The 25,089-nt window shown below is 50.8% G+C and overlaps 1 protein-coding gene across 1 annotated transcript; it reads right to left on the bottom strand.

The window, feature by feature from the left end:
- Positions 1 to 2,662: 2,662 nt before the first annotated feature.
- Positions 2,663 to 23,202, bottom strand: pbx4 (pre-B-cell leukemia transcription factor 4). The gene is given in 10 exon segments (XM_047038922.1): positions 2,663 to 3,904; positions 4,046 to 4,132; positions 5,588 to 5,691; positions 6,805 to 6,824; positions 6,826 to 6,962; positions 7,106 to 7,241; positions 7,719 to 7,902; positions 8,160 to 8,417; positions 18,065 to 18,138; positions 22,121 to 23,202. Coding segments are annotated over 10 exon segments (1,281 nt in total). The 5' UTR covers positions 22,306 to 23,202; the 3' UTR covers positions 2,663 to 3,808.
- Between the last annotated feature and the right edge of the window lie 1,887 nt (positions 23,203 to 25,089).

The raw sequence follows: 25,089 nt of genomic DNA, 5'->3' as shown, positions 1-25,089 counted from the left end.
GGAAATGAACACTAAATGATGATTTGGCCCTAAACCATTGTCATTATTGTAACAAACCCAGTGCTGCCTATTTGGTAACAGGAAGAGAAAAGCCCTTGCCAGGCGGCTAAATCCATCAACTAAAAATGCCTTTACCAGCGGATGCTCTATAATGGATACACGGTGGGGAACAACATGCCATCACACAGAATGGGATGCCTTCCCAACTGCACACAATACAATCAAATCTTAAGCACAGGTGTGACATATGACAGACCTCAATTGCAACCCATTCCCCCCCCCCCCCCTCCCCCAACCCCTTTAAAAACCCAAACATAAAAGTAACTCGAGGCATGACAACACCACTCACAAAGACACAGGTACAAATACAATTCCCTCCTCTCCCTCAAAAACAGGAACAAAGGGTGACTCGTCACCCCGATCATAATTACATTGTTGAACATGGTATTTTTGGTTTTTGGTACAATAGACCTGTGGAAACGAACAGGTTTCAGGATAAGGAGATCCTAGTTGAGCCCTGTCTAGCCTCGCAGCGGCTGGTGGAAGAAGCTCCGGGCGAAAACGCACCAAAGAACTGACGGAACTGGAACGGGTCGCCAGCCGGCACGGCTGCAACATCCAAGAGCTCTGTACATACAGTGTACCAATGCGCGATGCATTTTGTCCTTTTTGGTCTGTGTCGTTATACCCTTTTATTTTTGCCAGGAAAAGTGACGCTAAAAAACATGGAAGATGAAATGATAACCGATCTTTACACCTAAAAGCCTACATGCATGGAAGACAGTTACATTTCTACATTAATGTCTCATTTTGTCCAATTACTCATCACTGCCCCAAACTCTGTCCACCCCGCCCCCAACTCCCTAACATGTCTTAGAAGTATGATCAAATTAAATCTTATTTGGTGGCTGGTGCATTCTTTGTGAAACAGCATTTAGAAAAAAAGGCTACAATCAACTCAACTAGTTGACAGAAAGAAGTTTAAAGTCTACAAACCATCTACAGTGCCCTCCAAAAGTATTGGAACAGTGAGGCCAATTCCTTTATTTTTGCTGTAGACTGAAAACATTTGGGCTTGACATCAAACGATGAATGTGAAACCAGAGATCAACGTTTCAGCTTTTATTTCCAGGTATTTACATCAGGATCTGATGCACAAATTAGAAAATATCACCTTTTTGTTCGAACCCACCCATTTGTCACGTGAGCAAAAGTATTGGAACATGTGACTGACAGGTGTGTTTTGTTGCCAGTGTGTCCTATTACATACATTATTCAATCAATAAATACCACTGAATGTCTACACTCAGGTTCAGATTGGGTAAGATAGGTTTTGTCTATGCAGACTGTATTCAGAGGTGAAAACAACATGAAAACCAGAGCGCTGTCTTTGGGTGAAAAACAAGCAATTGTGAGTCTTAGAGAAGATGGAAAATCAATCAGAGCCCATTGCAGAAACATTGGCCATAGCCAGTACAACCATTTGGAATGTCCTGAAGAAGAAGAAAACTACTGGTGTACTAAGTAATAGACGTCGAACAGGTAGACCAAGGAAAACATCAGCAGTTGATGACAGAAACATTGTGAGAGCTGTAAAGAAAGACCTAAAACAACTGTTAGTGAGATCAGCAACAACCTCCAGATGGCAGGAGTGAAGGTATCACTATCTACTGTTTGCAGAAGACTTCATGAACAAAAGTACAAGGGCTACACCAGAAGATGCAAACCACTCATTAGCAGAAGAATAGGAAGGCCAGGCTGGAATTTGCCAAAAAGTACAGAGATGAACCTCAAAAATTCTGGGACAAAGTTTTATGGACTGATGAGACAAAGATTAACTTTTACCAAAGTGATGGAAAGGCTAAAGTTTGGAGAAAGAAAGGAACTGCTCATGATCCCAAACACCACAAGCTCATCTGTGAAACACGGTGGAGGTAATGTCATGGCTTGGGCTTGCATGGCTTCTTCTGGGACGGGCTCATTAATCTTCATTGAGGATGTAACACATGATGGCAGCAGCAAAATGAACTCGGAAGTCTACAGAAACATTTTGTCTGCCAATTTAAGGAAAGATGCAACCAAACTGATTGGCAGAGCCTTCATCATGCAGCAAGATAACGACCCAAAACACACTGCCAAAACAACAAAGGAGTTCATCAGGGGCAAGAAATGGAAGGTATTAGACTGGCCAAGTCAATCTCCAGACTTAAACCCTATAGAGCATGCATTTTACCTGCTTAAGAGGAGACTGAAGGGAGGAACCCCACAAAACAAACAACAACTGAAAGAGGCTGCAGTGAAAGCCTGGGAAGCATCAAAAAGGAAGAATGCAAAAGTTTGGTGACGTCAATGGGTCACAGACTTGCCTGAGTTATTGAAAGCAAAGGATTTGCAACTAAATATTAAGTCTTATTCACTTAAATATGTTTTAAGTATATCTGTTCCAATACTTTTGATCACATGACAAATGGGTGGATTCAAACAAAATGTGATATTTTCTTAGTTGTGCATCAGATCCTGATGTAATACCTGGAAATAAAGCTGAAACGTTGATCTCTGGTCTCACGTTCATTATTTGATGTCAAGCCCAAATGTTTTCAGTCTACAGCAAAAATAAAGGAATTCGCCTCACTGTTCCAATACTTTTGGAGGGCACTGTACAAAACCTTATGATGACTACCCACGAAGGGGCTGTTGGTGACAACCTCCCCCAAGCCTAGGGAGATCCCTCCCATCTCTCCTCTGCCCTCTCTCCCTCTCCCCCCCCACCACCACCATCCTCCAGCTCCGCCAGGCTCAGAGTCAGCAGTCTGCTAGCGTGATCTCCCACAGCTCTCTCTAACCAGATAGCTGCACCTGTGTCGAGATGCCTGAAGTTTGTGCTTGACAGATTGCGCGTGTCTACTTCCCTAAAAAGGAGCTCAAAGTGGGAGGGCGTGTGCTCACATCTGTGCATATCTGAGCTATATATATCTATGTATATATATATCTCTATATATATCTATCTCACGTAAAAATCCTCACTAAAATGAAACATCAAGCAGTCAAAGGATGGAAGATACAACAGTGTCTTTGCGTGTAGTTGCCAGGAGGTTGTTCCTTGAGGAACAGGAGGGGGGTGACAACTATTGGAGGGGGCGGGGGTTGGGGGAGGGAGGTGGGCAGCACTTTGGTACAAGCAAGGTGAGCAGAGCTCCCTGGTGACCCGAGGTCACCTTGGTGACTGGCTAGAGTGTGTAACCAGTGTCACGTGTCATAGTCAATGCTTCATGGGGGAGGGAGGGAGGGAGGGGGGGGGGGAATGAGCTGAATCACAGTTTTCCAGAGCTGAAGGGGGTCGGCCCCTTTGGAAGGGGTGGAGTGCGGAGGTCGGTACGACGGGGACGGGCTGCGGGACACGGTGTGGGACTGTCGACGTGCGTGTGCACGGGCGACGAGGGTCATGATGTGCAGACATCATGACCCAGACACAGCCCCCCCCCCCCCCGGGGAGGTCCAATCCCCTCCAGCACAAACACACCGCAGGGTGGAAGACTAGTCCCTTCCATCTTCCCTTCAGCTGTCCGGTGGGTGACAAGTGTGTGTGTGTGTGTGTGTGTGAGTGAGATCGACATGTTGCCTGGGTTGGTGGATCCCAGTCCGGCTTCGGAGAGTGGTAGATAGGGGGCAGAGTGTAACTGGGTCCAGGCTGGCTTCAGGAGCAGAGAGCCCAGGTGGGGCGGGAGGGGTTGAAGGGGACGGAGGAGGGGGACGAAAGGGGGAATGTGGCGGGAGCGTGTGGAGTGAAGGGGGCCGTCGAGGGGGGGTCTTAGTTAGACGTGTCGGAGTGGACGCTGCCGGGGGGAGCCGGTGGAGAGGTGACCGAGGAAGGGTTGGTGGGGCCCTGCCAGCTGCTGCTGTTGGCCTGCAACGGACACACGCACAAACACCTCCGTCAACATTCACTCTGCGGGGGGGGGGGAGCGGGTTCCTGCACAGCGACACTCTTGGGGTCCTGATTGAAAAGAGCATGGGGGGGGGGGGGGCAGCGGGGGGCTGTACTCACGTCCAGGGGGTGCGGGGTGAAGAGCGTGCTAGCGGACAGCTCCTCATAGCCGCCCATCAGGTGTGTAGCACGGTGCAGGGTATCCACCTGGCGGGGGGGGGAGCGGGCGGGAAGAGGAAACGACAACAACAACAAAAACAGCACTTAGGAGGGATGAAACTGTAACCTGGAAACACGACCTACAAAAACACAAATACACCCGCCCCCCCCACACACACACACATAGAAAAACACTGCATCGGGAAGGCACTTGAAACAGGGAGTCAGATGGCTGAGTGGTTAGGGAATCGGGCTAGTAATCAGAAGGTTACCAGCTCGATTCCCGGCCGTGCCAAATGACGTTGTGTCCTTGGGCAAGGCACTTCACCCTACTTGCCTCGGGGGGAATGTCCCTGTACTTACTATAAGTCGCTCTGGATAAGAGCGTCTGCTAAATGACTAAATGTGAAACGCAAGTCGGGGTGGGGAGGGGTCAAGCACAGCCAATTCAGCTCCCACAAACCTCTGCTTGCGTCTCCTACTCTAATCTGCAACCAGCGAGAGGATGGGAAGGTCACCCTGACCCCAAGAGGGGGTCAGGAGTCTCTCTGGCAGGACCCCGGGTCCCCAGCCTACCCGCTGGTCTCACTCCAAAGGAACGAAAGACTGCAGATAAAGAGCCAATCCGTGCATTTATTCACACAATGCAATGAGGTGGAATGGTTTATGACCCTCGCAGTCACTAGGAAGTGCTGAACTGCATGACTACCAGTCGGGCAGCACCGCCGCGACAGGCTCGCTACAGCAGAAATCTGGGGTTCCTCTCGGGGGGGCGGGGCCAACACGACAGTGCACATCCACTGGGTAACACACAACACCATGACAACAGAAAGAGGGGGGGGAGACCAAACCCAGGCGAGGGGGATGGGCTAGGGCATTCATACACAGAGAGAGAGAGAGACACACAGAGAGAGAGAGAGAGACAGAGAGAGAGAGACAGACAGACAGAGACAGATGATACAGAGAGAGAGAGAGACACATAGAGAAAGAGACAGAGAATTACAGAGAGAGAGAAACACACAGAGAGAGAGAGAGACAGAGACACAGAGAGAGAGACAGAGACACAGAGAGAGAGAGAGAGAGAGAGAGAGCGAGACACACACAGAGAGAGAGAGAGACAGAGAGATACAGAGAGAGAGAGAGAGAGAGACAGAGAGAGCGAGGACAGATGATACAGAGAGAGAGAGACAGAGAGAGACAGAGAGAGACAGAGTGATGGGATGGAGGGATGCTAATGTAGAAATGCCTGGGTAGGTCGGAGGAACACCAATCACGAAATCACAGGATGGGGAGGGGCCGTGTGGGACACAAGGCTTGTATCGGAGGGGGGGGGGGGTGTGGGGGAGTGCTCAGGGTCAGGCAGGGGGAGGAAGTGGTGTCTAAGGGGAATGCTAGGGCAGAGCCAGGGAGAAGACGCTCGAGGGCAGGTGGTCTGGGAAGTTAACCAGGAGGAGGAGGGGGGGGGGCATTGAGGCAGGCTTTGCAGAAGTCCTCAGTGCCTACCTGCGGCTGAAGAGAGGGGGCGATGTTGAGAGACTCCCCGTTGACCGAGCGCAGGCCGAGGTAGGCGTCGCCTGTGTGAGACAAGCTGTAAGGCCCCGACGACCCTGTGGGCAACACACGGAGCCAATCAGGCACGCCGCGGGTGCCAGGGCCACACCCGCTACCGACCGTGCAAAAGGTACGCACACTAACGTAGCCTGGCAACCGTGGTACCCGGGGGGGGGGGGGGGTCACTCGTCAGCCAAGAGGGAGTTATGGGTGCCGTGGGTGAAACTGACCAGACAGTGAAGAACGGAAAAGGGATCCCCACAGGACTAAAAAAGGTGACTGGGACATTCTGTGGAACGCAACGCTGATGTTACGTGTCAACATATCTTAGCACTGGGCGGAATCGAAAATCCAATCCTATATCCTAAAACGACAAGCAACGTTACAGATCTCAGTTGCCGTGATTGGGTCAAATGCGTCTTCGCAGGCTGGGGAGTTTCGGACGGGCCCAGAGGGGGGAAGGTCCGGGCACATGGCGAACAGAGGGCTGAGCATGATATGACCCTTCTACAGCTGACAATGACTGAATGATGACCTACCTGCTCCTGTCTGCTTCCTCAGCAAATAGGGGTAAGCTGGTATGTTATTGTGTGCGCACGTGTATGATTGTATGTCTGTGAGTGTGGGCTGTGTGTATATATATATATATTAGTGTGTGTGTGTGTGTGTGTGAACGTAGGCGAAACGAAGACAGACAGGTAGCAGGGCGGCAGACATGCTTGCAGAAATGAGAGAAGCCGTGCTGAAGCACACAGGTGAAACGCGTGGAGCGCGCGCGCGGGTCAAACCCAGGAAGAGACATACTGCCCTACGGGGCGGACCGGAACAACATACGCGTCAGAACCGGCGGGGGCCGAGGGCCTCGCAGCCAGGTCGTCAGACACGAAACAGGCAAAACGAGGTCTGACGCGTAACCCCACACACAGACAGGCAGGACAGACGGGGGACGACAGAAGGGGACGACAGACGGGGACGACAGACGGGGACGACAGACGGGGACGAAAACAAAACATGGCCCTTCTCCTCGCTCTTGCGCGCGAGCGCGCGCGGCGCGTGTGTGCAAACTGGACGCCGCCTGTCGTGGTGCGGGTGGGTGGGTTGAGGTGTAGATGAGGAGGGGGGGGGGGGGGGGGGGGGGGGGGGAGGGGGGCGGATGGGGCACACGGTACCTGAGTTGGGCGTCGCCGGGAGAGTTAGCCTGGCTAGCCTGCGCCGACACACTGGCAGCATCCACCGCTGTTTTTACTGCGTAGAGGTTCGCTTCCTCCTGGAACTTACCAATGTTCTTCTTGTACCGAATTCTCTTGTTGCCGAACCAATTAGAGACCTGGAGTGGGGGACACACGCACAAACAACGACGACAACAGGAGGATTAGTGTTCACAGGCCCAGAAGTTGGTGTATGCGCAGGGTGGTGGTGTGTGTCCCCCCGCAGGGTGCGTGGGGTTAGGCAGGGGGGGGGGGGGCCGACCTGAGAGACGGTGATGGCACACTTCTTGGCCAGCTCCTCCTTGGCCTCCTCGCTGGGGTAGGGGTTGGACAGGTGGGAGTAGAAGTACTCGTTCAGCACCTCCGTCGCCTGCTTGTTGAAGTTGCGCCTCTTGCGCCTGTTCGGGGGGGGGGGGGGGAGGGGGACAGGAGGGTCAGAGGCGAGGGGTCAGGGGTGACTGGCGGGACGCGTCGCATCATAAAGCATACATTTTTAAAATGTATTTCTTTATGTTATGGCTGCTTGCAATGTTTGGGACTACCTCGTTGTTATGATCAGTGACCTATGCTCTTTTGTAAAGCTCTCTCTTGGAAGTCGCTTTGGATAAAAGCGTCTGCTAAATGCATACATGTAAATGTACCGGCACTAGTGAGGCCCGACAATTCCCTCCCATTCAAAGTCGTGATATCCCAAACCCTTTTATTCGAACCCTAACCCTCATTCTCCATGTGGCGCCCTAAACTCCAGCACTTGAAGTCGTGAGCAGCGAGGACCAATTAAAGCTCCACAGCCGTTGAAATGCACCTTAGTTTGCTACACCTGTGGGGGGGACTTCTGGTTCTCACGAGAATAGCAAAACAAACACAACACACACCTGGCGTCCAGGAAGCGCGAGCGCAGGATCATGACGGCCTCGCAGGTGCTCTGCTTCAGCTGCATCTGGATGGAGGAGAACTTGCGGTGGATGATGGCCACCATGCGCTCGATCTCCTTGGGCGAGATGGGCCGCGTGCGCGACTGCTCCCTCAGCAGGTTCATCACGTGGTTGGGTGAACTCGCTGCAGGGCCTGGGAGGGGAGAGAGAGAGAGAGAGAGGAGAGAGAGAGGAGAGAGAGAGAGAGAGAGAGAGAAGGAAGGAGTGAGGGGGGGAGAGGGAGAGAAGGAAGGAGTGAGGGGGAGAGAGGGGAGAGAGGAGAGAGAGAGAGAGACAGAGACAGAGGGAGAAAGACAGAGGGAGAGAGAGAAGGGGAGGGAGGGGGGTTACGTAACCAAACCTGGAGGCGCGGACAGAGACCGTGTGTTCACCCGACCCGACCGGCGAGCCTTACCTGCTCGTATTTCTCCAACTCGGAGTGGTAGATCTGGCGGATCTGGGCCAGCTTGGCCCTGTAGTCGGAGTGCTCGATGCTGCCGTCGTTGGGCGAGCCCCCCGCCGCCGCCGCAGCGGCCGCCGCCGCCGCCGAGCCCCCGCCCTTCTCGGGGCCGGACACGCCCTCGGCCAGCAGCATGTTGTCCAGGCGCATGATCTGGGGGTCCGGCGGGTCCTCCTCCTGCACCCCCCGGATGCTCAGCACTGGAGGGCACAGAGGGGGGGGAAACAGACACTTGGGATGAGAGAGAGCGAGAGAGCGCAAAGCGAAAGTTGGGGAGGGAGGCGTGGTGAAAGGGTCTGCTACTGTCCGACGAGTCCTCCGTTGGGAATTTGAAGCCGCTCTGGATTCCAGGGGGGGGGTTAACGCGAGTGAGGACACTTCATCAATGCTCCAACTCGAGCAGAAGTGCCCGGTCCAAAACATTTGTCAAGTTTCCCCGAGTGGATGTGAAAGGGCGCCTCGCGCTTCCCCCGTCCGCCAGCAGAGGGCAGCGCGGGCCCCTCGGTGGCGGCCCGCCAGGACGCGGGCGCATGAGGCATGGGGATAGTAATGGGAGTGCATGTGCTGTCAGTACGAGCTCCACTGGCCATAAGTACAGCTTTCAGACGCTCCACTCCACCACTGCATTAAAGCGGGACCTCTGTCAGCCTCCAGCCGGGCTCTCATCCCTCTCACACACTCCCTCTCTCTCTCACACTCCCTCCCTCCCTCCCCTCCCTCCCTCCCTCCCTCTCTCTCTCTCTCACACACTCCCTCCCTCTCTCTCTGTGTCTGTGGAACTCTACACCTGCACGGTTCCCTTTCCACCGTGAAACTAGTCTGCCTTACTTTTCTTTTCTTTTCGTACAGCAGTTTGGAATGCAGATGCACCGTTGAAAACTCGTTTTTTTTTAAGAACACAGACTGAAAACGTAAGGCAGACAGCGGGTTGTGTTTTGTTCCACTTGTTCTTGTATTTTTCGGGGGGGTTGAGAGGCTCAGTGACATGCTCTGAGGGAGGCAAACCCTGGGTATATGTAGGATTATATTCACAGTGGTAAGTCAGTGGTATCTGACTTCCACTCGGGGATTATGGCAGTCTGTCAGAGCTCATGGTGAAAGGTGAGGGGGGGCTGCTTTAAAAGGAGGAAGCCCAGGGATTGGATTGTTTCTTTTAAATACCTACTTTTCGTTTTAAACAACAACCGCCACGACGAGCCAATCCCCAGTAAGCATTCGTAAGACCTTTGCTGTTAAACAAACTTCAAACTTAAGCCCCTGTATGACAACCCTCGGTGTAGGAGAGACAGAGAGAGAAGGGGAGGGAGGAGACGGAGAGAGATAAAGGAGGCAGAGAGAGAGAGAGAGAGGCAGAGAGAGAGCAGGCAAGCATTCTCTCCTGCTTCCAGAGCCGAAACAAAAGAACAAACATGAGAACAGTCTGCCATTTGTTCTTACGGTTAATAATAACCTGGGTGTAAATCCAAGCCAGAATACGGGGTTCGCTCCAAACTGAATAAACACAACCTGCCAACTCTGTGCCCCCCCCAACAAAGCCTCCCTTCTTTTAACTTCGGAGCGCTCCCTCCTTTTCTATAAAGTCTCCTTCCCTCACAATTCTAACTCTTTTTCCTCTCCCATGCAGTTGCTTTTTTTTCTCTCTTTTCTTTTTCTTTTTCTCCTGTTCCTTCTTGCCTGCTCGCTTCTCTCTACTCGGCTCCTCTCCGTCTCTCTCTCCCTCTCCCCTCCCTCACATTCCTGCTCTCCGTCGCTCCCCCCTCTGCGGGGCTCAGGAATGCGGCGGGCCCAGCCGAACTGAACTAATGACCCCGACTCCTCCGTCGCTCTGCCTTCCCCCCCTCAGTCACTTGAAGGGAGCTCGACTTCGGGGGCGCTTCGTGCGGACGCACCTATGGGGGTGGTTAGTCACTGCCGGTGGGAGACCTGACTGTGCGTGCGTAGACTATGTGGTTAGTAAGTGCTTCTGCCGAGGCCTGAGGGGCCTCCACGCTCTGTCCGCCTCCAGCGTGGGCCTGTCGGTCACCCCCAGACGTCCAGGCTGACCGGTCCAGAGCAGCGAGACGAGCCTGGCTGTGGAGGAGGGTTCGCTCGCCCCGCTTGGGTGATGGGTGACATCCAAAACACAGCAGGAAAACAAGCCCAAGGGGAAGTGGAGAAAAGGGCCACAAACTGTATTCCCGGCTCTTAGAAACACTCAATTATGGACCAGCTAGCTCCCAAGGCAGTCAGTGTGGCATTGAGAGACTGAACGAGCAACCCATACTATGAAATATTCAAGGTCTCCAGCTGGGTTTCCACTGCATACATAATCACCCTCATTTCAGCACAGCCAATATGGCAACGCTGTTGTTGTGTGTGTGTGCGTGTGCGGTGCAAGGTGGCTACGATATCCCTGAGCCGGTGGAGTTGAGCCGTAGTCCACCCAACACAGCGATACTGTACATAAAGTGCAATCTCTTCCAACACGTAAAAGGAGAGATGTGCCTTAAAACGGAGGTCACTATATCATCGCCCGGCACACACGCTTTACACTCTCGTGTCTCTCCTCTCTCCTGCCCCCCCCCCCCCCCCACACACACACATCCCTTCCCCCCTCTCGGCACCCTCCCCCCCCTCCCCCCTCCTCCTCCTCTCCCTCTGTTCTCCATTTCAGTCGAGTTCTCCATGTGAGCCGCAATCCCTCATGCTGTCAGCCCCCCCCCCCCCCCTCTCCCTCTCTCAGTAGACAGACAGGATTAGCATTTTAATTGCATCAGCTCCCTTGGGTATTCTCAGCCTTTCACTGGGAGAGAGCAAGGGAGCGGGAGCGGGGAGAGAGCGAGAGCAAGGGGGGGGGGGGCAAAGAAAGGAAGAAAAAAAAAGGGGAAAACAGGTAAGGAGAGAGGGTAAAAGGAAAGCCAAGGAGAACTGGGAAAAAACACAAGGAGTCACAGGAGGAGATGTACAAGCAGAGAGAGAGAGAGAGAGAGAGAGAGAGAGAGAGAGAGAGAGAGAGAGACAGTAAGAAGCAGAGGAAAAGATGGCAGAAGGAATAGACAATGAATTCAGCCGTACACAAGAGACTGGAGACGAGGGAGGTTGAATAATATGTGGGAACAAAATACAGAAAAGGGTATTTGAAGACAGGGAGGGGAGAGAGAGAGAGAGAGAGACAGAGAGAGAGAGAGAGAGAGAGAGAGAGCAAGAGCGAGGGAGAGGGAGGGGGGAGGATTAATCTGGCTAGATTTGAAGAACGGGGTGCAACAGAGGGGAGGTTTGAGCATTTACAAGAAGCAAGACTACACTCGCCACATACTGGTCATGAACAGATCCGATTTTGGAAGAAGCCCACCGAGCATGCGGAGGGTGGAGGCACACCAACAGGCTGCAGTGGATCCCAGAGTTTTCCGCGACCCCGACTGAGGGAGCACGGCCTCCATACAGACATTCAACAGACCCGACACGGGCACGAGGCCGCTTGATCTAAAAGCTCAGGCCGCGGTGACAGTGTAGGTGAACGCTGCTGGAGACTGCTAGCCTGAGGAAACGGGGACACGGCCGGCGAACCTGTGGGGTGGATGTCACGGTTTGACCGCGTTGGAGAGCCACTCTCAGCATCCTCTCCCTCCATCTCCCATCACCGCGAAGGAAGTGTTGCCCCCCCCCCCCCCCCCGATGCGAGTCTGGGCGTTAAGCCTACAGGGGCCACGACGGTGTCCCTCAGCACACTGCTCTCGCTGGGCGCCATCCTTGTTGAGGGCTGTTTTGCTGTGGAGGAGAGTAAGCCGGGGAATCCATCCATATGTCACTTCCTGCTTTAAGCAGCTCAGGCTAATCACTGTTTGGCCGCTTTGCTGTAACCCTGTGGCACGCACCCGGGAACACACAGCATTTCTTTTTTATTCTAATTTTTTGCATGCAAATAAACACAATAAAATCACACACACACACACACACACACACATACAACCCCAAACACTGCAGCCATATTGAGGGAGTGGTAAGCGGTCAGTGTTAACGTAGTGGGATCTGATTAGGGTGTGAATGGGTACCACCCTGGGCAAACATGGCTCGCCAAGCCAACACACCATTAATCACTTCTTAATGAACTAGCGAGGCGTTTTCATGAAGACCAGAGCGAAAGCGCACTCCGGAGGAACGACTGGAAAACCACAACGTAGTGCACCGACGCGCGGGTCGCTCGATAGAGACGTCTGGAACGCGACGGCTGGCGCTGACGGTCCTCACTTGCACGGGCGCTCCCGTCGAGCCTAATATTCGACCGGAAAATGGGAACGGATAGCCGTGTAAGGTCACTCACATGCAGGCGCACGCACACACGCACACACACAGACGCACACACACACAGCGGCGCTCTTTCCTGGGGGTTTGAGACAAGATGGTGGAAGGCGAGAGGTAGAGCTGTCACCGGGGGTGTGGGGGGGGGGGGGGGGAGGCGTGGGGCAGAATGATGAGAGAGGAGAGCCAGGCAGGGAGGAAGAGAGCTCCAGCTCCCCCCCCCCCCTCCCCGCCCGGTCCCAGCCTCGCTCCGTCTCTCCCCGCCGTCCTCATCAGCACAGCTGCCTCCCGCGCTCATTAGCGCCGCCTCTTAAGGAGCTCCTAAAGACTTTGTGAAAAAATGAACGCTCGTTTGAGAGGTCGTTAATTTGCACTGTTATGCAAATGAGATGGCAATTAAGCACTGGATCGGGGGGGGGGGGGGGGGGGGGGGGGGGGGGGGGGAGCCCCGTGCCCCATCTATAACGAGCGAAACGAGCGATGTGACACAGTCAGACAGCGGCGGGGGAAGAGCCGAAGCCGCGTCGCCGCGTGTCCTCTGCAGCACCGACTGTGGAGGACGGGAACGACCGCGTCCTCGGTGCCGACGGCTCGCCCCGCCCTCGGCGCGCGGGTCCGCCGGCGCCTGCCTCCCGACAAGCGCCTCGGAACTGGGAGATGACGGGGCGCGACGGCACTGCCCCTCGCCCGCGGCCCCGAAGCAGAGGCGGTGACGCTCGGCTGTGTTCACACCTTTGCGTGAGACGCAGATTAATATAGATTAGCAGACAGCTTTTAATGCCTCAATCCGAGTGTCACCCATCCAAAGCCTTCACCCTGTGCAGAGTGCTCCAGGCTTAGGAGGAGAGCGGGGTCCTTAATGCCCCCGATAACCCAAAAACACACTCCTAATCCTGGGATAGCTTGCTGTCTGCCTGCCCACCCACCCACCCACCGATCCAACACCCACCCACGCCTGATATCTCCATCTCTCCCCTCTGCATCTATGACACAGTATGAAATATGCACAAACATACTCTCTGGGACTGTGGCGTGCTGCTCTATGGGGAGGGGGGGGGATGCGGGGGGCGCTCCCATCAATTGTAATTAATCCTTAATTAGTCAGGATTAGGAGCTGGGCTCTGACACTCTCCCGCCCTACCGCCACCACGCTAATGCAATCCAGCTGAGGCCACATTTACATATCTTTAATTAAAGAGATGTTGGCTGCCTTTACACAGCCCCCAGACTGAGAGGGGAGGGGTGCGACCAACACAGAGGGAGGTGGGCTGAAGCGTGTTGGAGTAGAGCACTGCGATGTTTCACTCTGATTATTCCCCCCCTCCCCCCCCCCCCCCCCCCCTCCCCCACTAAGAGTCTTTCTCTGCAGAAGAATGGCTGATATGAAGGCCATAACTGCTTTAGCCAATGGATCAAACTGAGAATCCTAGTAGCACACCTCATGGCAGAGAGAAGGTTCACAGAGTTAAGAGGGGCTGTGACAGAAGTACGTGCCAATGCGCGTCCCCCATACTATACGATCGTCTGACTTCAGTTTGACACATTGGCGCAACCATTACAGTAAGTTGCCACGAAGGTGCTCGACGCCCCTGTAAAATCCCTCTCCGCGAAGACTCTGCTCCTTCCAGGAACACAAGACAGGGCCCGGGCTAATCCCGGAGGGAACAACGCGACAGACAGGGAGAGAAGCAGTCAGCCCACACACCATTAGGCCGGGGCTGAGCCGGGCTGAGCCGGGCTGAAGGGTCTGGGGTGCTCCATCGCTCCCCAGTTGGAGGGCTTGCGTCGGGGGGGGGGGGGGGGGGGGGGGTTGGCGGGGTGGGGGGGGGTGTGTCTGTCAGGGCTAGGGGTCTGTGTGATATTAGCCGTCTGCCAATCTGGCCTGGGGAATGGACATGGAGTAATTACTGCTGCTCTTACTGTCTCATCAATCTCTCTCTATCGCTCCTTCTCGTCCTCCTCCTCCTCCCATCCCCTCCTCAACCCTCCCCCCGCCCCCCCACCACCACCTTTCTTTTTTTACAATCGCTTCGGCAAAGAGGGAGAAAAACCGATTGAGTGGCAGGGAGACCGGCGCACACAACCTCCAACAGAGACGAGGGCAAACAAAACCAAATCATCTCGTAGCTGCCAGGTACTTGACTGAACGCGTTCACATAAAATAATACGGGCAGTCTTTTTTTTTTTTTACCCTTTTCTTTTTTTTTACCCCCCCCACGGTTTGGTTCCCTCTTCTGTCCCTCTGCCATTTAAGGCAACACATCGGGAACCCTCCTCAACGACATCCTCTGTGCTGAACAGGCGCTGCGAGGCTTTCAGTCGTTAAACTATCATAAAAAAGTCTGAGGTTTCCGACAACTCGTCAAATTTTACGGCCGGGTTCAAATGAAGCTCTTTGGAAGCCAATGATACTTAACGGTCTTAATTAGGCGAGTGATTCACAGGGCTGGAGGCTGTGTGTACTGAGAGCCGTGGGAGATGCTGAAGAAACAACATTAACCCAGTAAGACACATCCGACAGCCTGTTTGACTGTCGGCTCCGTGCAGGATCCCTACACAGTATCAAGGGTTATGTATAAAGGGCTATGTATAAAGGGCTATGTATAAATGGCTATGTATAAAGGGCTATGTATAAAGGGTTATGTATAAAGGGTTATGTATACAGGGTTATGTATACAGGGTTATGTATACAGGGCTATGTATAAAGGGTTATGTATAAAGGGCTATGTATAAAGGGTTATGTATGAAGGGCTATGTATGAAGGGTTATGTATGAAGGGTTACGTAAACGTGCCATCAGGTAGACAACTAACTGCTGCTTTACTACACGCAGTACTTGACAAATTGTTTAAGGATGGACGAAACTGATGTTTCACAGACTGTACAGGAAATATACATGGGAAACACTGGAGCCGGTGGCCGCGGTTTGGAAAGAGGGTGAACTTGAGGGGTGAAAAAGGGGGTCAGATGGCTGAGCGGTGAGGGAGTCGGGCTAGTAATCAGAAGGTTGCCGGATTGATTCCCCGCCCTGCCAAATGACGTTGTGTCCCTGGGCAAGGCACTTCACCCTACTTGCCTCGGGGGGAATGTCCCTGTACTTACTGTAAGTCGCTCTGGATAAGAGCGTCTGCTAAATGACTAAACGTAAACTTGCTTCGAAAGGCCGGGAGATTTGTCACTAAATGTTCCGACAAAACAACAGACCCCAGTTGAGGTTAGCTCCATCATTATCTTTTACAGCTGTTCTTGAAAACGGGCTGGAAACAAACAACTTCTCCATGTTGAGTGGGAAACAACTGCGCCCGCACAGACCAAACAAAGAAGGTTTACAGCAAAGAAAGACCATTTGATGGATGGATGTCTCTCCCACTGGTAAACCTTTCCCTCGCTGTTGGATCACATGACAGATTTCTAAGTGAGCAAGTTAGAGACTTGTCAGGAAGGAGTAAGCAGGAGGAAAACACAGAGGCACGGGCTTCTGAAAACATTTGGTTGGTAGAAAGTTGTCCCACTGCACCAAGAGCCCGGCTATTTTTACAGCTAAAGAAATGCCCCAGAGACAGACGGGGAAACATCGCGGAGTGGGAAGCAAAATAATTCTCTCCGAAAACTTTGATCCATTCTCATCCCCTCGCCGGTCGTTTCACTTCCTTTCAGAGTGAATCCGTGACAAACATTTTAACTAAACCCTAATTTCACGCGGATGAAGGTCATGTTTAACTTGAGAGTGCGGGACAGCGAGGATCTCGGGGCGGAGGAGGAGAGGGGGGGGGGGGGGGGGGGGGGGGGTCGCTGGCATTTGAGAGGAACATTTCCTTAACAATGAAAACAATCCACCCAACTGCAGCACTCTGTGGAATTCACCTCCCCCACCCCCCAACTCCCTCGCTCCTCCTCCTCCCCCCTCCTCCTCCCCCTGCATTACCATATCAAAGCCCCCAGTTCAGAGCAAGTCTTCTCTTTCAAGAATGGGAGCAAGGCAGAGGGAGGAGAGGGGGGGGTGGGGGGAGAGGACAAGACCCAAGCAGCAGGAGTAGACCCAAGCCCCGAGTTTGCTTTTATCCCTGCTGTTCTCTGTGTGTGTTTGTGTGTGTGTGTGTGTGTCTGAATGTGAATGTGCGTGCGTGTAGAAGACTGCAGAAAAATCTGTGGAGATACTGGAGGACTACTGATTGGAGGCTCCATGAGCTGCAGTCGAGAGCCTTGTCAATTCACATTCCACAAGCGCATAATGGCGCCTGCAGGGGGGTCTGCTGGGGCAGCAGGGGAACGGCAGAGCAGGTACAAGATGGTGGTGGGGGGGGGGGGGGGGGTCACTACAAGCAGAGGAACCAGCACGGTCAAACAGTGGACGATCAGAGGGACAGATCTCCGCGTGTTTATTTACGGAATTATTCCCAGCGGCTCGGAACAGGCCGAACACATGCAGAGGCAGTGCAAAAGATAAAAAAGGTGACTTATCATTCCAACCCTGTCTCCATCTCTACCCTCACCCACGCGTCTTCCACAGCCACATATCTCCCCCTCTCTCTTTCTCTACGAGACAGCTAAATGTGAAAATCAAAGGGAATGGCATTAGGGTAAATAGGACCACTGGTTGCCAAGGAAACTGGGTACCCCTGACCCTACCCCCCCCCCTCCCCCCGAGCAAAGCCCTTTAGTTTCGTCCAATGAGAAGAGAGCAATAATGCGTTATTGACAGATCGCCACAACATGCAGCAGTGCAGGGTTTTCAGCCTGTATTTCAACTGGTGAGATACCATGAGAGAAAACAAGGGGGGGGGGGGGGAGAGAGAGAGAGGGAGAGAAGGGAGGGACTCAGAGCCCCGCCCACCCTGTACCACCATAACCATCAATCCTCCATCCACTCCTGCCCTCCTCCTTTGAACCATGCTGGAGATCTGCTAGGCAGCTGACTGGAATAGCTAACAAGATGGGATCAAGACTTTGACTTTGGCGAATGAAATCCTCCACCATTGCAGCAACATCCTTCTGGTAATACCCGGATATTAGTGAGGGATATTTCTCGATTGGCTTAGAAAAACAAATAAAAGCTATGGAATAAACTGGTAATACCCAGATTAAAGAGTTAGATTTAAAAAAGAAAATAGTGTGGACCTGGGCAATATCACATACCAATAGAACTAAAAGCCTCTTTAAAAATGGGGAACTTACAGTGCATTTGTATTTCCATTAAACTGAACATGACCTGCGGGACATGAATGGAATGGTTCTTTTACACCAGGTAAGACCATGCTGGGGCAGCAATGTTTATCTCCCCACATAAGATCAACCTCCCCACATAAAAAGGTAAAAAGGAATGCAGTTACTTGGCAGCAAACCAGTCCACCTAGGCCCCTGCTGCAACATCAATGCAACTTATGACAGTGAGTATTGACTACCAATGCTCATACGACATCAATATCCCCCCACCAGGGAACAATTATCGGACAAACTAAACCCCCAATAAGCTGGGCTACATCAGATTGGGTCAGACTGTATAAGCTTCAGTGGAGTGAAGTGAGAAAGCAGTACCGAGGAGGAGGAGAGGGAGGGAGAGAGAGTCGTACCTGTCTTCTCTTTGATCTCGCAGAGAACGCTGAAGAGCGCAGGCTTCATTCTGTGACAGTTCAGCGCGTGTTTCCTGCCAGAGAGAGAGAGAGAGAGAGAGAGAGAGAGAGAGAGAGAGAGAGAGAGAGAGAGAGAGAGAGAGAGAGAGGAGAAGAAGAGAGGAAGGTGGGAGGCGTGATTAAAACTGGCGGACCTCAACTTCAGACCGTTTCCCTTCATAATACACAGATTTGTCGATGTACGGGGCTAGGCGATGGATCCCGCTCCCCTTAACCCCCAACCATCTGTATGCATCTGCAGAGATCCAAGCATGGTAGCAGCAACTGTATTAGAATGACATGGGGGGGGAGGGAAACTCAGGCAGTTTCGACATTGTGTCGGTTTCTCCTCAGCAATATTAACATGGGAGACAAACCATGGGAAATCCAAGTCAAAAGAGTAATCAATCCGTTGTCATGCACCTCCTAATGACTCACCTGTCTGGAAACACCACTCATTCACACCAGACATGTGTCAGCGGAGTCAAACAAACTAAACCAAAACAACCACGAAAAAGGAAGAAAAAAAAGGCACTGTCCGAGAGGTCTGAAACACAGCGGCTCTTGGCTAGGGCTGATGGAAGCCTCCTGCGTTAAAAGCAGCCAGGCCCATGACAGCTTCTCACTGACATCTCAGGCCTGAGTGAGAGGCTGATCACTCTACTGAATGCTCCCCGACATGACACGGTGGGGAGCGTTCACGCAGAAGGATGCTTCGGGAGCTATCTGTGTTGTTCCTCGAGTGTCTGTCGTTTCTCCATCAAGTGCACATACTGACAGACACGTACGGAGACACGCCTCTCTGATGGCTCGGCGAGTCACGGACTCCCTTGGCAGTCTGGTCTGGGCGCTGCCGCGCTTACGATAGGGCCTCACACGAGGAGGAGACCCGGAGACATTTGTGCTGTTCAAAAACATTAGGCATGGGGTGGAAAGGCGACATTTCCAAAGCGCCAATTTCAAGGTCCTACTGGCTATTCTGGGGTAAGCGAGAAGAACATTTCAGGTCGACAAAAAGTGATACGCCAAATATCAATGCCGAGTTGGAACAAGAATGTGCAAAAAGACGATGGAACAGAATTAACGATGATTCCTGGAATGAAGGTAGTACAAATCATCACCGGGTGGTCGTCAGTGGGATGATCGGACTCGAGAGTGTTTCGGGGGAAAACAATGACACAAACCACGACACGACAGATGAAGAATGAGCACACCTGACCTCGACACCCAGTCCAGTTGTGTGTTGTACGCTATGTGATGCCTGTGTGGCTGTGCGCGTTGGTATGCGTGTCCCGGCGGATACCGCGGAGGGCGTACCCCGGGGTGACTTGGTGTGCGTGATCGTGTACGCCTGTGTGCGTCAGTTGTGTGTTTTTTAGACCGCTGGAGTGGAGTGGGGAGGGGGGGGGTGCCTTCATCATGGAGGGGGGGGGATGAGCAAGAGGAGGGAGAGGGGGAGTGCTCATGCGGTCCAGTACTGACCTGTGCTGGAAGTTGAGCGGCAGGCCACCCCCTGCCGTGCCCCCCCCAGCTCCCCCTCCCTCTGTGGGGTCGTCTGATCCGCCCCAATGCGCCGGCGACTCTTCTGGCCAGCATCTGAACATAGGGTAACAGGGTGAGAGGATGAGGGCGGGCGGGCGGGCTGGCTGGCTGGCAGGAAGTGCAGGGCGCAACTGTGTCGTCCTCTGCTGCCCGGACATAACGAACTCCCCCCCCCCCCCATCCCACCACACTGCTCCGCTTTAGGACGAGGGCTCCTCACCACTGGCCAGCACATCCCTCCTAGCTTACTAGGTACGCAAGTAGGCAGACAGGTAGGTGTGTAGGTAGGTAGGTAGGTAGACTGATTGCTAGACAGGCAGGCAGTCTTTTGTGCCACATGTGATTGAAGCAATACAGTAAGCTAAATACAGTACCAAGACTGCTTTAGTACCTCATAGGTCAGGGCCTTGCTGGTACAGGAGCATGTAACAATGCCCCTGATAGAAGCTACATCAAATATAGTAAAAATATATATTTTTTTAAATACAAAAAAAAGAAAAAAGAAGAAAACAAGAGACTAACTATACTGAAGAATATTTGCTGAGACAGCTAACCAAATTCAGAGAGTTGTTCAAACAACTCTCTACAGTCTCCCCTTCGGTGAGAAGTGGATGTGAACATCACAACATGCTAAAACACGGACTGGAAAAGATTGGTGCCAGTGCCAGAACTGTCCTTAAGTGGATTGGCATGCTTTGGCCAAAAGAGAATCATAAGTATCCAGACAGACTGATTCCGAGCCTTGCATAAGGGAGATGATTGTGTTTACAGGTCTGGACCGTAGTCCACAGGAATGTTGATTCCAAGCCCAGAGGGAACACTTACTGCATGTGGATATTCTGTTATGATAACCCAGTACCACTGTCATCTTTAAATATAAATGATCCAAAACATAAGTTACTTTAGATGCTAATGTCACGGGTTCAGATTATGACTGATGTTACATCTAAAATGAGCAAAACATCCATCAAGAGATGATGCACAAGAGGTAAAAAGGCAAGACGTATACTCGTCTCAACAAGCTTCTCATGGTAAAATGATATGCCACTGGTGAAAGGTTTGCTGGAAAAATACTTAACTCCGCCAAAGCAGTCTCTAACTAACACACCCCAAAAAAGGCCAAATTAGGAATCAAGTCTTATTAATCAATTATGAATCAATACATGCAAATGTCCTATGTACAAATACCCTTAATACACAGAAATTAACAACAGTAGAATATATGACATTCATGACAGATTTAATGTATGGCTACCCCTTCCTCGTGCATATTTTGAAAGGAAGAAAATATAATATCCTACAATTCCTAGGCCGGCCATGTAGCGTCCCCCCTCCCTCTCCTCATTAATAGAAACTCGATTTGCGGACAGCTGCACTCGCGTACACATTATAGGAGAATTGATTGCACCCTGCACACAATGAAAAGGATGAACACCAGGGAGGGAGGGAGTGAAAGAGCAGTGAATTAATTAAGAGAACCAGGTGGTCAAATGTTGGGTGGAAAATCACTAGCTAATGACACATCACACGGTGGCCTCAGTTTCGCGGTGGACGCTGTCCATTGTTTAAATTCTGACGCGTATAAGCTCACCTTATGGCTTCTTGAAGCCGTATGGGAGATGAGTAAGGGTCATTTGCTTTTTTGGTGATACATATTCAAAAGCCATGATATTAAAACATATTACACAAATGTTGAGAGTGGAACTACATGAATGATTGTCCAATCATGAGTCCAGTGCCACATACTGTTCATCAATACCCTTGTTGATGTCAGGTTTAATATTACCTACCAAACCAAGTCCCTCAACACAACTATGTACATTTTAAAGATCATTATTTATAGAGACGGATACATTTAAATCATTTTGAAACACATTTTTCTAGATGAGCATTTTTTATAGATGAAGAAATGTAGACTATATTGAGGCATGTTGAGATATGGTGCATGCTATTGTAAATTGTTACAGAAACCATGGTGATGGTTCCACTCGTTATTCAACTCTGACGCATGTGCCATTAAAGACTCAAAACTTTTTAAAGTTTGAATTCAAAAACTAAAACTAATTCGTTGCTAGTTACTGAATATACGCTCTACTTCCAAATATATAATCTATATGAACGTTGGGTTAAAAGCTTCCAGCCTTGTAGGTACAAACAGTACTGCATATGGACAATTTCTCTAAGCACGTGCAAGGTTTAAACAAAAAAGTAATACTTGTAGACTTACATACTATACGACGCCACATAACCATCATATAAAAATGAAGCTTATCAGAAAGAAAATGTGGATCTGATTTTTCCACAATTAAACCACATGCGTAAATAGCAAATAAAGTGATGTCAAAATCCTATCAATTGCATTTGTCAATTAGCTGCCGTTGTTACACAATTCAAAATGATGACAATAGAAACTGTGTATACATAAACATGATTTCTCGCGTTTTCAATCCCATTTCCCTTAGATGTTAGTATTACCTGGCCTGCGCCTCGTCGAGGCTTTCATCGGTGATGGCCATGATCTGCTGTAAAATATCCCCAATGTCTTGTTGAGGCTGGCCAAGTGACTGCTGTTTCCTGACCGAGTCTGGATCTCCCACATCGGCTTGCGATAATCCACCGAGTCCGGTGAGACCCGCCAGCATTCTAGTCTGGTCATCCATACTTTCAAAGAAACCTCGCTGTTTTCCTCAATCGAATACAGCACAATTAGCTAGCTCGCTAGCTAACAAAGTAGTCTCCAGCGCAAATCATACACCACTGCCTGATAGGTACTATTACCAAATAGCTGCGCTAAAAATACTCGAATGCGGTTCTACATTCACGTGCGATTTACAGTGGTGTCAATATTATTATATCAATTAAAACGATTAAGCTAGCGAATAAATGCAGCTAGCCACTGTGGAGCTAGCTGGTTGAAGCCCCCCGAACGCAGAAAAAAACGGAGCTTAGCAAGCTATACATGCAGCGAATGTTGAGCTGGCAGACAGCGCCTCGCACTACAACATTTTCAGGGGAAGAAAGACAATAATATACAGCTATGCACGATAGCTGGTGTAAAAATCCTGCCAACCTAAGAGAAAATAACGTGCAAAAACCCGTTCGCTCAACAACGCCAAGCTACGTCAAAAATCCCCTATGGTTCGGGTTTGCTTTTCAAAACAGTGCATGCCATTGTTTTCCAAAAGGAAAGAGCGCTAGCTAGCTGCGCGAGGGACCAGAGTGCATCGTCCACCGAACACCACCACCAGTTACTAGCTACTGGCTAGCTTGTGTGTGTGCGTATGCTGATAAGGAGTAGCTGGCTAGCTATCCACTATAGTGTAGCTAGCATGTTAGATATCAGGCTAGCTAATTTAGGTCAACATGCTAATGATGATTAGCTATTGTATCGACTATACTTTGACGGCTAGCTAAGACTGGTTGGCATTTAACGCCATTGTTAAGATACGTGACTGTTTCAAAAAAGCAAGCATAGCTGCTGCTGATAGCCACATAGTTTGTAAGTTAGCTTGCTATTCAAGAATGGCCTGGCTTCTGTCTGTCTCGTAAAGTACAGTGTAAATCCAATTTACTGTGAGGAAGAGTCTGAGCGGTTTAGCTACGAGTCGTTGGGAAACAAATCACAATATTTACACAAAGTCAGTTGCATGCTTGTAGTTCTAATGTTGATCACAATAATTTCATCTGGGAAATGACTGTGGAATTTCACTTGTGAATTTAACTGCAAGTGGATATACTTGAATCATGAGATTGCTAGTCACGTTTACATTAAATAACTCTTCATAGGGTGCATACATGTATGGTTTCATTCAATTTTCTTCATTTTTTTTTTGACAATCTTGGTTTTCATGATGCTTTCCTCGTCTTTTTTTTAGGAGGGGGAGGGGTGGCGGATGAATAGTGAGATGTGTTTTGATTGCATTAAGTAATTTATTAGCCTTGATTTGCCCATTGATACAATCTGTCCAATTGAATTTTACTAAGTACCCGAATAAATCAATAAAGTATCCGATCGTAGTTGCAGCATAAAGTGTCAGAAAATGTAGGCCCCTCATATTACAGCAGCATCAATGATGAATCGGCTACATCTAATCTGTCTTTTTGTGCGAGAATGTGGACAGAGCAGATTGAAAACAAGTGTCCTCATTTTTTCTGCAAACGTGGACGTTTTTGGCGTAGTTCATCACTCAGAAGAGAGAGAGACAGCTTTCCCAGACGAATGGCTAGCTGAATGGACTCAGAGGCGCAACCTGGCGCGGCGTCGGAGAGATGATGGGTGTGCATGAAGAGCAGTACGACAAAACTGGCAGTGCTTAATGCTGACTCCTTGCACATCCCTCTGCTACAATGTGCAACTAATCAATCTAAAGTCGGATATGAAACAGAGGACTAGAGTGTACAGTAGTGACTTCGGTGTTGTGTTGTAGGGCTCGTGGCACGTGAAACGTGCACAACTGTGCAAGGGTCACTACCCGCATTTCATGTAGAATACAAGGAGCAGGAAGCCTCGTCATGTAAATCTGTGTAAGATTGTATTTTTACGTACCCTTCCAAGTAACAGAACTTGGCAAACCTCACGTCTCTGCCTCTAATAGCTAGTTTACTTACGACATGGCTCCATCAGTCACAAGGCACCTCATTTGTATGTCTAAGTCCCTGTTTCCGGCAGTAAGAAACAAAAACTCAATCACTTCCTCTGCATATTATGACAGAAATTGAAATACCATTGAGGTTGGAAACTAAGGACGTCAAAGCCACTTTGTCCTGCCTATCGTATCATTATTCTGTCCTTATAGACCTGTCTGTCTTTGCCCTTTCTCCCTTTGATAATTAGCTTCACTTCAGTCTCATATTAGACGGATGAAGCTGTTTTGTTGCATGCTTGTACAATACAAGGACCTAAAATGTATATAGGCCTTCTTACAAGCAATGTCACGTGGGGGGGGGCTTCACAGATGCCTACAGATCAGCTTTAACTAGCCTAAACCTTCAGAGACAAGAAGAGAAAAACAACTGGGATAAAACAGAAGGGGAACCATTTTTAAGAAACCTTGGGAGGAGCAATCCCATGAGGGATGAAGTGCAGGCCATAGGTGGGAGTCGATTTGACAATAAGAATAGAAGAACAAAAAAGAAACAAACGAAAAGTAAATGCGAGGTTCAATGGAAACCGTCGTCACCGGATGACTGACTGGATAGAAGACGTGTGGAGACGTTATCCTGTTTTCTTCAGATAAGAAGAGTGCGAGGCCGTACATGAGCGAACTTAGCTATTGAGAGTCTTTAGGGGTGCAAGTGGGGGGATGAGAATCACTGCATAATGTCAGGGCTGCGTTCTGCCTCAGTGACCCAGCAGAACGCAAGAAGAGTCATGGTGTGGGGGAGGGGTTCTCCCTAACGGTCAGGGGACATGGAGGAGGTGGAAGAAATTTGGCGCAAGTGAG

The sequence above is a fragment of the Hypomesus transpacificus genome, chromosome 17, assembly GCF_021917145.1.
Source record: "Hypomesus transpacificus isolate Combined female chromosome 17, fHypTra1, whole genome shotgun sequence".
NCBI lineage: Eukaryota > Metazoa > Chordata > Actinopteri > Osmeriformes > Osmeridae > Hypomesus > Hypomesus transpacificus.
The sequence above is the reverse complement of the archived record's forward strand: the minus strand, read 5'-3'. Positions and strand labels throughout refer to the sequence as shown.